General features: G+C 43.5%; 1 protein-coding gene across 1 annotated transcript in view; it reads left to right on the top strand.

The window, feature by feature from the left end:
- The window catches only part of LOC306977669 (intermembrane lipid transfer protein VPS13A-like), a gene marked incomplete at both ends in the record, with an annotated part of 217487 nt that overhangs the window by 27695 nt on the left and 173871 nt on the right, over window positions 1-15921 (top strand). The window contains 14 exons of the mRNA XM_079576074.1: window positions 434-624; window positions 721-864; window positions 1941-2147; window positions 4691-4834; window positions 4923-5024; window positions 5102-5254; window positions 5325-5556; window positions 6904-7064; window positions 7145-7248; window positions 8517-8835; window positions 8922-9058; window positions 10840-11134; window positions 12968-13072; window positions 13174-13320. Coding sequence (XP_079432200.1) covers window positions 434-624; window positions 721-864; window positions 1941-2147; window positions 4691-4834; window positions 4923-5024; window positions 5102-5254; window positions 5325-5556; window positions 6904-7064; window positions 7145-7248; window positions 8517-8835; window positions 8922-9058; window positions 10840-11134; window positions 12968-13072; window positions 13174-13320 — 2441 coding nt within the window. The remainder of the gene's footprint in view (window positions 1-433; window positions 625-720; window positions 865-1940; window positions 2148-4690; window positions 4835-4922; window positions 5025-5101; window positions 5255-5324; window positions 5557-6903; window positions 7065-7144; window positions 7249-8516; window positions 8836-8921; window positions 9059-10839; window positions 11135-12967; window positions 13073-13173; window positions 13321-15921) is intronic.

Genomic DNA, 15921 nt, shown 5'->3' with positions numbered 1-15921 from the left:
GAACCTTCTCCACAACCACCACAAAAGCCTCAAAAACTGTCATTTATTTATTTATTTAATTTAAGAGAAAGGGGGAACAATACATATTAATGAACATTTAAAAAAAAAAAAGCCAGATTATAGCCTTATCGCCTGGCTAATTTCCATCTGCAGACCCCCTGGCAGGTTGATGTCACAAAGACATAGATACACTATACACTATATACACAGACTATGTACACATATACATACAGCACAGGATAAAGACTTGCACAGAGACAATTGAACACAAACAGTGGAACAATGACAGTGGAACAGAACCAAAGTCGTATGTATGGCACATCCTCCCATTACAGAGCCTCTTTTAATTGAATTTGAGAAACACATGACTGCCATTGCACTGATCCCCTCAGCCCACATCTCTATTGCACTGATCCCTTTTGCCTTATGTCAGCTCCAGCTCCAGCTCCAGCAGCCGTGTTCAAGTCTGAGATGAATGTGGTGGTGAAGAACCCAGAGATCGTGTTTGTGGCAGACCTGACCCGGGCTGACGCTCCCGCCCTGGTCATGACCACGCAGTGCGAGCTCATGATGGAGAGCGGGCCCGAAGGATCGAAGATGACGGCGGGCATCAACGACCTCAAGGTCATTTATATTTTCCATCAATAACAAACCTCATGGGAAAAAATGTCCCAAAAATACAATGAGTGTGTCTTAAAGGGCGACTGGTCTGTGTTTCAGGTCGTGGCGTGTCCGTTCCTGGAGGAGAAGAGGATGCACAATGTGACCACAGTGTTGCAGCCCACGCAGGTGTTCTTCCAGAGCTCCCAGACTCCAAACACACCGCAGGTCATGGAGATCTCCATCAACGCCCTCACTCTAAAGGTCTGGATTTACCTTTCTGAACTGTCCCTTTTCTAAGAGATTAAAGACGTCTCTCTCTGTGTTTGAGGCTAACGCTAACATTAGCATCGAGGACGTCTCTGTGTTTGAGGCTAACGCTAACATTAGCATCGAGGACGTCTCTGTGTTTGAGGCTAACGCTAACATTAGCATCGAGGACGTCTCTGTGTTTGAGGCTAACGCTAACATTAGCATCGAGGACGTCTCTGTGTTTGAGGCTAACGCTAACATTAGCATCGAGGACGTCTCTGTGTTTGAGGCTAACGCTAACATTAGCATCAAGGACGTCTCTGTGTTTGAGGCTAACGCTAACATTAGCATCAAGGACGTCTCTGTGTTTGAGGCTAATGCTAACATTAGCATCGAGGACGTCTCTGTGTTTGAGGCTAACGCTAACATTAGCATTGAGGACGTCACTGTGTTTGAGGCTAACGCTAACATTAGCATGGAGGACGTCTCTGTGTTTGAGGCTAACGCTAACATTAGCATGGAGGACGTCTCTGTGTTTGAGGCTAACGCTAACATTAGCATCGAGGACGTCTCTGTGTTTGAGGCTAACGCTAACATTAGCATTGAGGACGTCTCTGTGCTTGAGGCTAACGCTAACATTAGCATCGATGACGTCTCTGTGTTTGAGGCTAACGCTAACATTAGCATGGAGGACGTCTCTGTGTTTGAGGCTGAGGCTAACGCTAACATTAGCATGGAGGACGTCTCTGTGTTTGAGGCTAACGCTAACATTAGCATGGAGGACGTCTCTGTGTTTGAGGCTAACGCTAACATTAGCATCAAGGACGTCTCTGTGTTTGAGGCTAATGCTAACATTAGCATTGAGGACGTCTCTGTGTTTGAGGCTAACGCTAACATTAGCATGGAGGACGTCTCTGTGTTTGAGGCTAACGCTAACATTAGCATGGAGGACGTCTCTGTGTTTGAGGCCAACGCTAACATTAGCATTGAGGACGTCTCTGTGTTTGAGGCCAACGCTAACATTAGCATTGAGGACGTCTCCGTGTTTGTCCAACATGTTTTACATTGAGATGGTATTTATTCTCCAGGTCTCTCCCGTCATAATCAACACGTTGATCACCATCCAGTCAGCGCTGACGCCCACAGCCGAGACGCCCCAGCAGCTGGACAGCCGGGTGCCCGTGGACCTGTGGAAGAGGAGGAGCTGGAGGCACCTCAAACTCTGGTTCCTGGACGAGAACAGGAGCGAGGACCAGCAGCAGGCGCTCCTCATCCCACAGGGGGAGTCCTTAAAGGTTTGTTTGTTTATAGACTTTGTTGTCCCTGTAGGGAAATTTGTCCTCTGCATTTGAACCATTATCGATGCCGCTGGGGCGACCCGTAGGGAGCAGTGGGCAAGTGCCACACCCGTGGACCCACCTCCAGGTGTGGAGCCAGGCTGATGGTCAGAATCACCTGGCTGGAGGTTACCGTATTTTCCCGACTATAAGTCGCTCCGGAATATAAAACGCACTAGCCATAAAATGCCTAATGGGATAAAAACAACAGGCTAAGTAGGTGTACGGTTTGCTAACGTGACACATTACACAATAAACTAAATAAGTGTCTGTTGTGTTAACGTCACATAAACAGTTCAGATACAAAAGCATAAGGAACAGACAACTGCTTTACAGTGGTTCCAGTCGTACCTATCCGGCAGAACCGAGTCTGTCCAATTGGGGACATGCAAATCCAGGCCACACCCAGTCACGTGTGGGGTCCCACAGGGGTCGGTACTCGGCCCCATACTATTCACAACTTACATGCTCCCCCTCGGTAATGTCATCAGCAAACATGGGATATCCTACCACTGTTATGCTGATGACACACAACTTTATATCCGAACTGCCCCAAGTCCACCTGCAGCACTGAAGCGAGTCACGGCATGCCTTGAGGAGATAAAGGCATGGATGCAGCAAAACTTCCTTCAACTAAACAGTACCAAAACTGAGGCAATACTTGTTGGCACATCTCATCAGACTCACCCCTCATCCATACCGCAGCTCATCCTTGACAATCAGACCATAAATCTCTCCCCTGCAGTCACAAACCTCGGCGTCCGGTTCGACCCTCAACTAAACTTCTCTCATCATATCAAGAACCTGTGTAAAACGTCATTTTTCCACCTCCGAAACATTGCAAAACTCCGTCCTCTGTTAACCGTTCCTGACGCAGAAAAACTCATCCATGCCTTTGTTTCCTCAAGGCTGGATTACTGTAACGGACTTTTTATTGGGCTCCCTGCCAAAGAAATCCAGAGACTCCAGTACATACAGAACAGTGCAGCGAGACTACTTGTGCGAGCCAGGAAGTACGAGCACATCACACCTGTTCTGTTCTCACTGCACTGGCTCCCAGTTTCTGCCCGGATCGACTATAAAATCCTTCTACTCACCCATAAATGCATCACTGGTCACGCTCCACAATACCTGCAAGAACTCATATCACGGAAACCCTCCAACCGCACCCTCAGGTCATCCAGTAGCCTCCACCTTCAAGTTCCTTCAACCAAACGCCGAACCATGGGGGACAGAGCCTTTTGTGCTGCTGCACCAAGGCTTTGGAACAGCCTCCCCGCGGATTTGAGGGAAACAAGCAACCTGGACTTTTTTAAAGCTAATTTGAAAACGTTCCTTTTTAAGAAAGCTTATAATTGTTGATGTTTTTAATGTGTGTGTGGTCTTGTAGCACTCTGAGATTCTTTGAATGAAGAGTGCGTTACAAATAAAATTTATTATTATTATTATTATTATTAACTGCACCGTTGACAAACCTCTCCCAGCAGCCTGTTTTTCAAGCTCTCATTTGCAAAGTCGTTCCTCTAAATGTGGCCATCGAGCTTTTAGCCTGTGATTAGCTTTATTTTGTTTTCTTCTAAGAGTAACCGCCGCTTCTCGCTCACTCCAACTTTCTTTCTGCTGCTCGATTAGCCTGCAGTGCCCTCTAGTGGCAAAATTATATAATTGAATTAAAAACTTAAAAAAATCCACATATTAGTCGCTCCGGAGTATAGGACGCACCTCCTGCCAAACTATGAAAAAAAGTGCGACTTATAGTCCGGAAAATACGGTTTTATGCATGTTTTTAGTGAAAGTGAAAGGTGACTTTCGCACATCTGTTAATGTTCCCTTTCATACTCGATTGCAAATTAGCTGGAAACCTTTGATCACAGATTGAGCTAAATATAGTAAAATGAGCTACAACAGCTGAGAGAGATTTGGATGAGACTGAAGGGCCGTCCCATGGGTGAATTTGCTCACTTCACATTATTGGGGGTAAGAAAATATGCGCCGCATCACGGCACTTCAGAGACTTCTAAAACTGTTCGGGGCTTTAAACACGTGATTTATACATTTATCATAAATAAAAGAAGACACGTATGTCCGTGTTGTAAGAAAGAGAGCAAACGTGGCTCTTTTCCACAGGTTAATAGTGAGTTGGCGAGTTTAACAGGCTTCCCCTGATGCCTGAGCCCTGACGATCATTTCTTTGTCTCCACGGATTCTCTCGTCCCTTCTAACAAAGTTTACGGTGGTCTCCCGGTCTGTCACAGGCCAGACCCGCACCTGTGTCTCTGCAGGAGGTTTAAAGCCTGTGTTTAAAGCCGGTGTGCGTTCTCTCATAGAAAATAAAGGAGGCGGCTCTTTTGCCGTGTGCGTTGGGCTTTACTGTGTGACTGAAGTGAAATACGACTCGGTTATGTTTATATGGACGGAACAATGTTAAAACATGGTTAAAAGCACCAGGTCAACGTTACTGCAGTAGAGCACAGCAGTAAGGTCCTTCTCCCTCTCTGCAGATGACCATCAAGTCCATCTGTGTGACTCTGGAGGCTGGTGTGGGCCACAGGACTGTCCCCATGCTCCTGGCAAAGTCCTCCTTCCACGGAGACGTCACCAACTGGTCCACTCTCATCAACCTCCACAGCGCTCTGAACCTGGAGGTCTGTTACTGCACTTGTATTCCATTTGAAATGGGGGGAAAAGAGGAAACCGATGTTCAGAACTGTGTGATGTTGATGCCGCCTTTAGGTTCACTACTATAACGAGATGTTGGGAGTGTGGGAGCCACTGGTGGAGCCGCTGGAAGATCAGACGAGGGATGGTTTCAAACCCTGGACCCTAGAGTTTATGGTGTGCACGAAGATCACTTTTACTCCTGGTCTATTTATCTTTCTGTTTGGCTTACGTCTATTATTCCTCGTTTTCAGATGAAGAAGAAGGCGGTGAAGGACCCCGGTATGTCTGATGAGGTGGACTACATCGTCCCTGATTACAAGACCGTCATAGTGATCAGCAGCAAAGACCAGCTGAACATCACTCTGTCCAAATGTGGCCTGGCCATGCTGAGCAATCTGGGCACGGTGAGAGAAGAACACACAGCTCTCCTCCTGCTTACGAGTCAGGATGGTGATACGTATTTGTGTCTCGCAGGCCTTTGCCGAGGCAGCCGAGCAGACGGCCGAGGGCTTCCAGAAAGACGAGGCTCCGTTTGTGGTGAAGAACCGGCTGGGCCTGCCCGTGTCCGTGCGCCACAGCGAGATGTTCAACCTCATCGGACAGGAGAGCGTCAACGGGACAGTGGAGCTGCAGGACGGAGGGACCATGGGCATGGACTATTCGGCCATGATCTCACTGAACGGGAAGGACTTCTTCATCCAGCCCAGTTAGTTATTATGTACACGTGTAGAATGATCAGGCTGCCTTCATGTTTCTATATAACACCTCATTTACACTGAGTACGTTATGTTCACGGCCCCCTTTTGTAATAATGTAGGCTTTTAATCACATAATACAGTAATGCTTGTTTTTAGTTAACCTCTTAACTCCCGCCTGAACCGAGAGGATCTTTTTCCCTACGTCATCAGATTTTTTGTTGGGTATTCAACTTATTTTTGTAACTTTTTTGTCATTTTTTACTGGTCATTTTTTTGTCACATTTTTGTCATTGTTTCATCAATTTTTCGTCACTTTTTTGTCAATGTTTTCTCACTTTTATGTCATTTTTTTGTTACTTTTTTGTCATTTTTTTGTCACTTTTTTGTCATTTTTTTGTTACATTTTTGTCATTTTATTGTTACATTTTTGTCATTTTTGTGTCACATTTTTGTCATTTTTTGTCACATTTTTGTCATTTTTTCGTCATTTTTTTCTCACCTTTTTGTAATTTTTTCATCAATTTTTTGTAATTTTTTTGTTAAATTTTTGTCATTTTTTTGTCACATTTTTGTCATTTTTTGTCACATTTTTGTCATTTTTTCATCATTTTTTCGTCACTTTTTTGTCAATGTTTTCTCACTTTTTTGTCATTTTTTGTTCCATTTTTGTCATTTTTTCGTCCATTTTTGTCATTTTTTTGTGACATTTTTGTCACTTTTTTGTCAATTTTTTTCTTCTCAGTTTTGTTGCTATTTTCACAGCTTTTTTCCAGAAGCTTTTGGACTGGGGTAAAGCCAAACTGGAGAAAATGTGCTCGGTTCAGGTGGGAGTTAAGGGGTTAAAATGGAATATAAGAGCTTACTTTTTTAGGCAATGCTCAGTGTTAATGTCCCTGCGCCTCAGGAATCATCACATGGAGCCGTGATCTGCCAGCCGGTGGCCTGTGTCCTCTCTTCTCCGATCATCACCATCCTCATATCCAACGTCTGAAGCAAACGTGCTCTCAGTCTCGGAGTTTCAGATCGTAGTTCCAACCGTTGTTTTGAAGAGCTTGTTTATTGTTTATTGTCCCACTGATATATGGAAAAGCAGTTCCGCCTTGTTTATGTAAAAACTAGGCAATTATCCCGTGTTTTCCCCTTTTGATGGGCACATGGCTCATTATGCAGAATAAACAAACTACGTATGTAAAACAGGCCGTGGACATAAGGTACTCGGTAAGACTTGAAATATAATAAGTGGTTCCTTAAACTTGCTACATTAATCCTCTATTACAGTCCTGTAAACTGCAATCTAACAATCGTATCATTAAGAAATAAAGAATTAATGGTTTAATGTTTAATTGTGTCCCCAGCTCCGGTCGGCCACACCTCCACCTGTGTGATCCCCCTGATTAAAGTGGGCAGGGGGCTGTACAGCGTGGTGCACAGAGACTCAGGAGTTACCCGCTTCTTAGTCTGTCAGATCTCCTCTGTGGAGGGCAGCAAGTACATCAAGATCCGCTCTCCTTTCCAGGTGCGTTTCATTCCACAGTCACACCCTGACCTGGTGCAGGAAATGCCCCATCATTTTGTAACGATGTCTGTCCTTTGCAGATCATAAATCACTTCACCATTCCGTTCAAAGTATTTGAAGGTTCCACGTGTCTTGGCACTGCGCTCCCCACTGAGGAGTTCTGTGTGCCCTTGGACTCATACAGGTACGTAATGCGTGTTGAAATAGTTTAGCAGAAAGGTTATTTACCAGCCGGATGCTTTGTAATGAAGGCCGTTGAGCTCGTAAGGAGGAGGCTTTCACAGAGAAAAGGTCACTTAAATGTGTGGGAACAAAATACCTTTTGTTTTTTAAGCACTCCCTTTGAAAACTATATACAGTGGGTGAAATATTTCTCAAGGTGGTGTGGACATGACATTTTTACCGACCCTTATACCCCCCTCCCTTTTTGTGGTTTCTGTGTTCCACATTACTGGATACATTTATACATTTTTGCTGTGTGGTTCAGTGTTGTTGTTTTTTTTTTCATGCCATGTTTTTAAAAGTAAAAAAAAAAAACAGCTAAGCTAGACATTTGAGACCTACACATTTCTTCTGAAACATACTGAAGAGGCACCAAGAGCCCTCCACACCTGAAGCACAGTGGAGGCGCTACAGGAAACTAAAAAATGGACAAATGAGGAGGTATCTAGATGGTGAAAGCCTGTTGTGAAGCGGAGGGAGCTCCGGAGGGAGAGGAAGGAGAAGGTGGAGGAGACCCAGGAGACGCTCTACCATTTCAGAGGCAGTGACAACCGTGCTCTGGTTTCCACTACCTTTAAAAACATGCTGGTCTGGTTGGCCCACGGTGGCTCAGACGCAGCGGCTCAGGACTAACCCAACACCTGAATTTCATTGACTTGAAATGATAAAACTTACTCACTTACTTTGCTGCGAAACAGCTGCACAGCTGTTTCACTAAAGAGTAAAAATAAGACGGTAAGAAAAAAAAGTCTGTGGCTTTAGTGAAGCTATGGCGAGTGTTTTCGAGGATTAAGTTTAGCAAGATATGGAGAGGTGAGGAAAACATTTCCTGGATACGTAGGACACAGGAGGAGCCTTTTGGGAGATCCAAAGATATCTCAAAGATGTGCTAGTGGCACACAGCTTTAGGTATGTTTTGATGGGAGAACAACATAGTAACATGGGATAAAGCTCTAAAAAGTTGATTTTGCACTCCCCCTTAAAATATTCTTATGCAGTGATGCTCGCAGGCTGACCAATTCTTTCAAAGAACACAATATGGTTCTCAGCAGCCATCGCTTATCATTCTAAACTTCATTGTTGATGGAAAAATGTGTGAAAAGTTCATAAATGTCATGCAGCCAACACTTACTTCTTCCAATGTTATGTAAACGTATGGTAATGTTTTTTTATTTGTTATTTTCTGGCATTGTGTTCTTATTATTACTCCTACCTCTCTGCGCTCCTCAGGTCTGAGCTGAGCCTCCAGCCGGTGACCGGAGAGGACATGGACGTGGAGAACGACGAGTCCGTGTTCGACTGCTCAGAGGGCTTCTGTTACGAGGACCTGAGTAACCAGCAGCCGGAGCAGAGGATCCAGCAGATCTGCCACTGCCGCTCCAACCACAACCAGGTCCTGACCGTCAACATGGTGCCGCTGAAGGACACGGTGACCTTCAAACACACGGCAGGAGCAGGCGAGAACTTCGACGTGCCTTTTGTCCTGCACCTGTGGCCTTCCGTAGTGCTGCGCAACCTGCTGCCCTACCCCATCACGTACACGCTCAAGGTGCCATCGATTTGCTGGCATGTCGTTTGTTTAAAGAAAAGTGTTTCGTAGCTTGTTTTTTATCACCTTCTCCGTGTGATTGACAGGACAGTGGAGAGTCCCCCCCTGAGGCCACTCTGGAGCCCGGTCACTCAGCACAGCTCCACACCGCAGTCATAGACCAGTCCAGCTTAGACCTGCGCCTCATCAGCTACCTGGATCAGGACTGGGCCTCAGAGTACAGGTGAGGAGACCGGGCATGGCGGTACGGCCTAACATTTACATCACGGTAAAAACAGGCTAAACAGTGAACTGCAATTTAGATTTATTCATTTTTTTGCCATAAAAGTCCATGTAAAAGTGGAATGATATGGTATAGTTGAGTGAAGCCTTATAACACTTTCCTGGCAAAAAAGTCCCGTAAGGTTCGAATACCTCTTATCGACAAGCTTCATTATTGCACTTCTCATAAACTAGGGATGCACCGATACCACTTTTTCTAAAACCGATACGAGTACGAGTACTTTGATTTAAGTACTCGCTGATACCGTATGCCGATACGAGTACAAGGCATTTTCTTCAACATTGTTACTTTTTTCACAGCAGATTGGTTTGTAGTTAGTTAATTTACTCATTTACATTTCCTTAAGTAAAGTAGGAGACACATTTAAGAGCAGTTATATTAGACTTGTGCTGATGCCATTTAGGCTATTTATTTATTTATTTTATTTTCATTCAATATAATTTTTTAATTTTTATTGCTCTGTCCATCATAGACAGAAAAGCTCATGTCCAAAAGCTCCCAATGCCTGTACTTTATTCATTTATGTATTTTTATTTAACAATAGTGTTGAGATGTTACTTAAATGGTCTCTTTTCGTCTTTACTTCAGCTCCGTGTGGATTTTCTCGTGTGTTTGTAGCAACTTAGCGAGAAGCTACAGCGTTTTCATTGTTCTGCTGCAGCTCATTTTCGCTCAATATAAACATGCTGCATCTCTTTAATTTGGATTTTCTGAGGACTTTTTAGTTGCTGGGTTAGTTTTTCAGATGAATAAACCCCTGGGCTTAAAACGGCGTCAGAATGGCCAAAACTGTTAGCTGCGAGTTAGCATCGTTAGCCTGTATGTTGTAAACACTGCAGACGCTGCAGCGCTAACAACATTAAGCTCTGGTTAAATCCAGCACAGACTCTGATTTAGAGAGTGCAGTCTGTAATAAAGTCAGCTCTATGTGGAATATTGTATTTCCACTAAAGAATTCTCCAGTTTGTTGCTTCTTCTCTCCTCAGCTGAGAGCTGCGCCTCGTAGCAGCGCTGGCCGCACGTCAAATGGTATCGGTTTCTGGTATCGGGACCTCATGAATGAGTACGAGTATGAGTACAAGCATGTGGTATCGGCCCGATACTGGCATCCCTATCATAAACATAACTCAAGGAAAAGACATTTAAAACAGGCGTGTAGCGTTTGCAGCTTGATATTGATGTTTGAATGATCAGATCAATCACAAGCCGATAAATTAGAGTCATTTTCTCTTTTCATGGAGCTCCAGTGGGCGGGGACGAGTTGTGTTGAAGCAGCGATGCCAGGAGTAAAAAATAAAGCATTTAATTGTTTTAGTAGCACAATATAGAATAATTTCAGAACTGTGTAGTGCCTTTTCTAGTTACAGTCATGTGTCGAAAAAGAACCTGCTGAAAAAAATCAAAGAAAGTGACAATTTTAGAAGCACATGAAAGAACCTCATTGTTAACATAATTTTAGTGAATAAGGGAAATGTTATGATAAATTTAGCTTTCTTCATTGTCCTACCCACAGCTTTCTCTAGTCCCGAAGTGCTTTGGAGAAAACTCTGTCCTTGGGAAAGAGTTTACATCACTCGTCTTTCATTCACTTTCTACCCTCACACCACACTTTAATGCCCAAGTCCATAACGGAAACATCTAAGCCTAAGCCCGTTTAGGTCGGGTTTGCTCCACCGGCATGAGAAAAGAAACTCTAACTGCGTCCTGTTGCTTTGTCGCAGCCTCCGAAGCGAGCAGGAGGAGATCACCTTCACCGTGTTCAAGTCTCTGCGGGAGGTGGAGGACGACGTGAGCGACGGCGTGGAGATGAAGAGAGCGGAGCTGGACATAGCCGTTCACATGCACTGCGATCAGGGCCAGACGGTGGTGGCCATCCACTCTCCGTACTGGATGATCAACAAGACGGGGCGCCTGCTGGAGTACAAGGCCAACGACATCCACCACAAGCACCCCATGGACTACGACATGCCCCTGCTCTTCTCCTTCAAGCCCAGACACTTCTTCAAGAACAACAAGGTGCTGCCAAAACCCTCAATCATACTCTGCGTTCCAAATTATTATGCATTTTTCTCAGATTTTCTAAATTGTCAGCTCAAATGACAGTCAACATAACGTTTCTGTTCATGAGCTTCAGTTAACAGTTTAAGGGAGGCCGGATAGAAGGTTTATGCACAACTGCAGCCTCTGGAGGGTCATACACCTTGATGTTCGGGGGACTCCAGAGGCACCAGCAGCTTCAGATACCTGTTTTGTAGCAGCAGTTCTCTTAATCTGATGTGTTTGTCTGGCAGAAACCGTCCTCATTGTGCCTTTATCTGCACAAACCCGTGTGTGTCTGAATCATCCACAAATCTCAGTACGATGATTAAGCTTAAACTCTTAACTCCCGCCTGAACCGAGAGGATCTTTTTCCTCACGTGATCAGATTTTTTTTCCATCTTTTTTTTTGTTGGGTATTCAACTCATTTTTGTAACTTTTTTGTCATTTTTTTGGTCATTTTTTTGGTCATTTTTTATCATATTTTTGTCAATTTTTTATCAATTTTTTGTCATTTTTTTGTCACATTTTGTCACATTTTTGTCATTTTTTCATCATTTTTTTTTTCAATTTCTTGTGACATTTTTGTCACATTTTTGCCAGTTTTTCATACATTTTTCGTCAGTTTTTTGTCAATGTTTGCTCACTTTTTTGTCACATTTCCATCATTGTTTTCGTCTCAGTTTTGTTGCTATTTTCACAGCTTTTTTCCAGACGTTTTTGGACTGGGGTAAAGCCAAACTGGAGAAAATGTGCTCGGTTCAGGTGGGAGTTAAGGGGTTTATCTTTCATGAAATATTGAAGGTTTTCATACCTAGACCAAGGCATTCAACTATTTCACATCAGCAGAGAGATCCTTTTTCTTTTCCATATTGCTTGAAAATGCTGGTCTGCTTAATGTGGAATGTCCTTTTTCAGTAGTTTTTCCCTTAACTGGGCTTAACCTGAAAACTAATCATAGGTCTCTGAGATTAATGTCAGTGATTCAAAGAGCCTGAGACACAACACCATCCATGAGTTTCATTGAAAACCTTTTTTTTTTTGCCTTTATGGCACGGAAATACGATTTGCATAATAATTTACTACACTTTAAAGGGATATTTCAGGATGTTTGACATAGGGCCTCATTTCCTAGTTATCCAGAGTGTTGCTGATTTCTGGAGATTTTTTTTTTGTAATTCATGCAGTTCTTATATTTGAAGAGTTACGTGGTGCTAGGTTAGTGCTAGGCTAATGCATGTCTATGGTATCAGCTACACTGCATTAAAAACAGTCTGACCGCTCCACAGAGCACCTGAGGCAAATCACTTATAACACCAGACTAACCATATAAATGTCTGTGTCGATAGAATAATTTTAACCATTTTGCATTTAAAATACCTTATATTTGAGAAGCATCAGCTTCGTGGTTGTTTAAGCTACGCAGCGGCGGAGTGATCTGCTAGAAAATGGTCCCGCAAAATGCGATCATTCATGTGATGCAGGTCAGTTATATTCCAATCATGATTCTATGGACACAGACATGGTTAGTCTGGTGTTAGAAGTGATTTGCCTCAGGTGCTCTGTGGAGCGGGTCAGACTGTTTTAATGCAGGCTAGCTGATACCATAGACATGCACTAGCCTTGCATTAGCCTAGCACCATGAAACTCTTCAAACAGAAGAACTGCATAAATTACAAAAAAATATCTCCAGAAATCAGCAACACTCTGGATAACTAGGAAATGAGGCTCTATGTCCAAAATCCTGAAATATCCCTTTAAGACTTGACCTTTTGAGATCATTTGATAACATGTACAATGAACTTTTCCAGGTGCGCCTCATGATCTCCGGCAGTGATCTCTCCAAAGACTTCTCTTTGGACACCGTTGGCAGCCACGGAAAGGTCAAGTGCAAAGGCGAATACAAGGACTGCCTGGTATGACGTTACTGTAAATATGAGTCAGTGAGAAAGTAGAAAAGCATTCAGAACCTGCAGTAAAGAAGTATGACCTGGTGTTCTTCTGTGTGTGCTCACAGGTGGGTGTGAAGATCGATGCCAGCAGTTTCAGCCTGACCCGCATCGTGACCTTCGTGCCGTTCTACACGCTGATGAACAGAACCAAGCACAGGGTGTTCATCTGTGAGGAGGGCCTGCAGAACTGGACTGTGGCCAAGCCCGGACAGGTCAGAGCGCTCACTGCACAGGCACCGTGTGGAGGCCAGAGCAGCAGATCTGACACAAACGCTTCAGAGAATATGGTTGAGGCAGCATTTTGCATCTGCACCTTGAGCCTCACGAGTGCTGCTGATTACAAAGAGTAATCACTGGGCTGTAAGCGTCATGTGTCACCATCTCTGATATTGTTTGCACCTATGTTGCAAGCAATGGCCAGTAAAGTTTGACTAATCACATGCATGGGCTACAAGTGGCTGAATCAGCTGGAGCAGCCTGAGAACATGAAAGAAATCTGTGTTGGAATGAATCCTCAGATAGATGTGTGTGAAATGTAACAATCTCATGAATCATCTATTCTACAGGAATCACCATCGCACAGACAGTACCGTTTTTAGTCTATCCATCTATAAAAAAAAAAATTAAGAAAAGGAAGCAGGGATTTATGTATTTATTTTCTGTTCATAATGAAAAAGTCCTTTTTAGTTAGTAGTAAAATATATTAGGAAATATTGATTTACTCCAGAGGTTCCGCTAGACTTTTTGTTTTGGCGGCTGTGTCGTAACATGTCAGCCATTCACAAGAATTACTGGCCATAAAAAAATATACATATAATGAATGTGGCTTATTATCAATAACAATGCACCTCATTTAGACAGAGCTACACGAGTGCTTTAGTGGATCCAAAAACATGGCTATTTCTAATGAAAGAATGACGCGAGAAAAACGCAACAACAGCTCAAATACAAACATAAAGTTGTTGGCGACGATTAGGGATGCACCGATACCGCTTTTTCTAAAACCGATACGAGTAAGAGTTCTTTGATTTAAGTACTCGCCGAGACCGAATACCGATACGAGTACAAGGCATTTTCTTCAACGTTCTTACTTTTTTCACAGCAGATTGGTTTGTAATTAGTAAAGTAAAGTAAAGTAGGCGACACAGTTAAGAGCAGTTATATTAGAATTGTGCTGATGCCATTTATTTATTTTATTTTCATTCAATATAATTTTTAATTTTTATTGCACTGTCCATCATAGACAGAAAAGCTCATGTCCAAAAGCAGCTAATTTTCGCTCAATATAAACATGCTGCATCTTTTTAAGTTGGATTTTCTGAGGACTTTTTAGTCGCTGGGTTAGTTTTTCAGATGAATAAACCCCTGGGTATAAAACGGCATCAGAATGGCCAAAACTGCTAGCCGCGAGTTAGCAACGTTAGCCTGTATGTTGTAAACACTGCAGGACGAACAACATTAAGCTCTGGTTAAATCCAGCTCAGACTCTGGTTTAGAGAGCGCAGTCTGTAATAAAGTCAGCTCTATGTGGATTATTGTATTTACACTAAAGAATTCTACAGTTTGTTGCTATTTTCTCTCCTCAGCTGAGAGCTGCGCCTCGTAGGTGCGCTGGCCGCACGTCAAATGGTATCGGTTTCTGGTATCGGGACCTCATGAATGAGTACGAGTATGAGTACAAGCATGTGGTATCGGCCCGATACCCGATACTGGTATCGGTGCATCTCTAGCGACGATGGAGAGCATCGTAGCAGAAGAAGAAGATCTTTATTTATATAGCACCTTTCACAGACATAGTCACAAATCGCTTTACATGAGACAGTTGTATATTCAGTCCATACTCGGTGGTGATGAGCTGCCTTTGTAGCTTCAGTTTCCCCTGGGGGAGACTGACAGAAGCGCTGTCACACCGCACACGTCTGCGCCAACGTCCCCTCTGACGCCACCATACACTCACTCACATCATTCATCCTGGCCTGTCCTGCAGACAGAAGGTACAGTATCTATGACCCAAACGTTGTCCTCATCCAGCTCTGACGCATCAGCTGCAAAGTGAAGTTTGGGCTGCAGATGCCCTTCCGAGCTTTAATGTGGCTTCTGGTGTAAAATTAGCGATTAAGTCTCTCATCGCTGAAATGTTTTGGAGGGACAAATCCACAGTGCTAAAGTCATCAAAGTCAGTCTGGAGCAATTCACCACGGACCCAGCTCTGCCGTACTCAAGAGCGGCTCCAACACCGGTAACTAACCCGAGGCGTCTGCGCAGACACCGGTAACTAACCCGAGGCGTCTGCGCAAACAGGCCACCCTGGTTTACCCTAAATGAATTATAAAGTTATTATAAAGTTACAAAAGTGAATTAGTCTGAGAAACACCATGTGCACTTCACAATAACACCTCGTCACATACAAATAAAATAAAAAGATAACTGACCACAATACATTCAACTAGCCAATACTGAAAGCCCGTGAGAAGAAGTGTAAAAAAAATAAACGCAAGTAAAAAGTTTAAATATTTCAGTATACTGTATCCCAGTGTTTCTCAACCAGGGGTACGGGGACCCCTTGGGGTACTTGAGCACTTGGCAGGGGGTACTTGGACTTACCTCAGATTTAAAAAGGGGGACAGAGATAGTTTCAATATTGCTTTCAAAGAAAAGTTAGTTTTTTTTATGATTTTGAGTAAAAGGCTTGACTTTGAGAGTATTTTTCTGTATTTTGAATATTACACTCTACTAAATACTGAATAATCCATGTTTAGTTGCTTAATTTGTTACGATTTTGGCAGGATCTTTGAGTTGTTGGGTACTCGGAG

Source organism: Gobius niger, assembly GCF_951799975.1.
Source record: "Gobius niger genome assembly, chromosome: 1".
Taxonomy (NCBI): Eukaryota; Metazoa; Chordata; class Actinopteri; order Gobiiformes; family Gobiidae; genus Gobius; species Gobius niger.
Note: the sequence above shows the minus strand (reverse complement) of the source record. Positions and strands in the feature narration are given on the sequence as shown.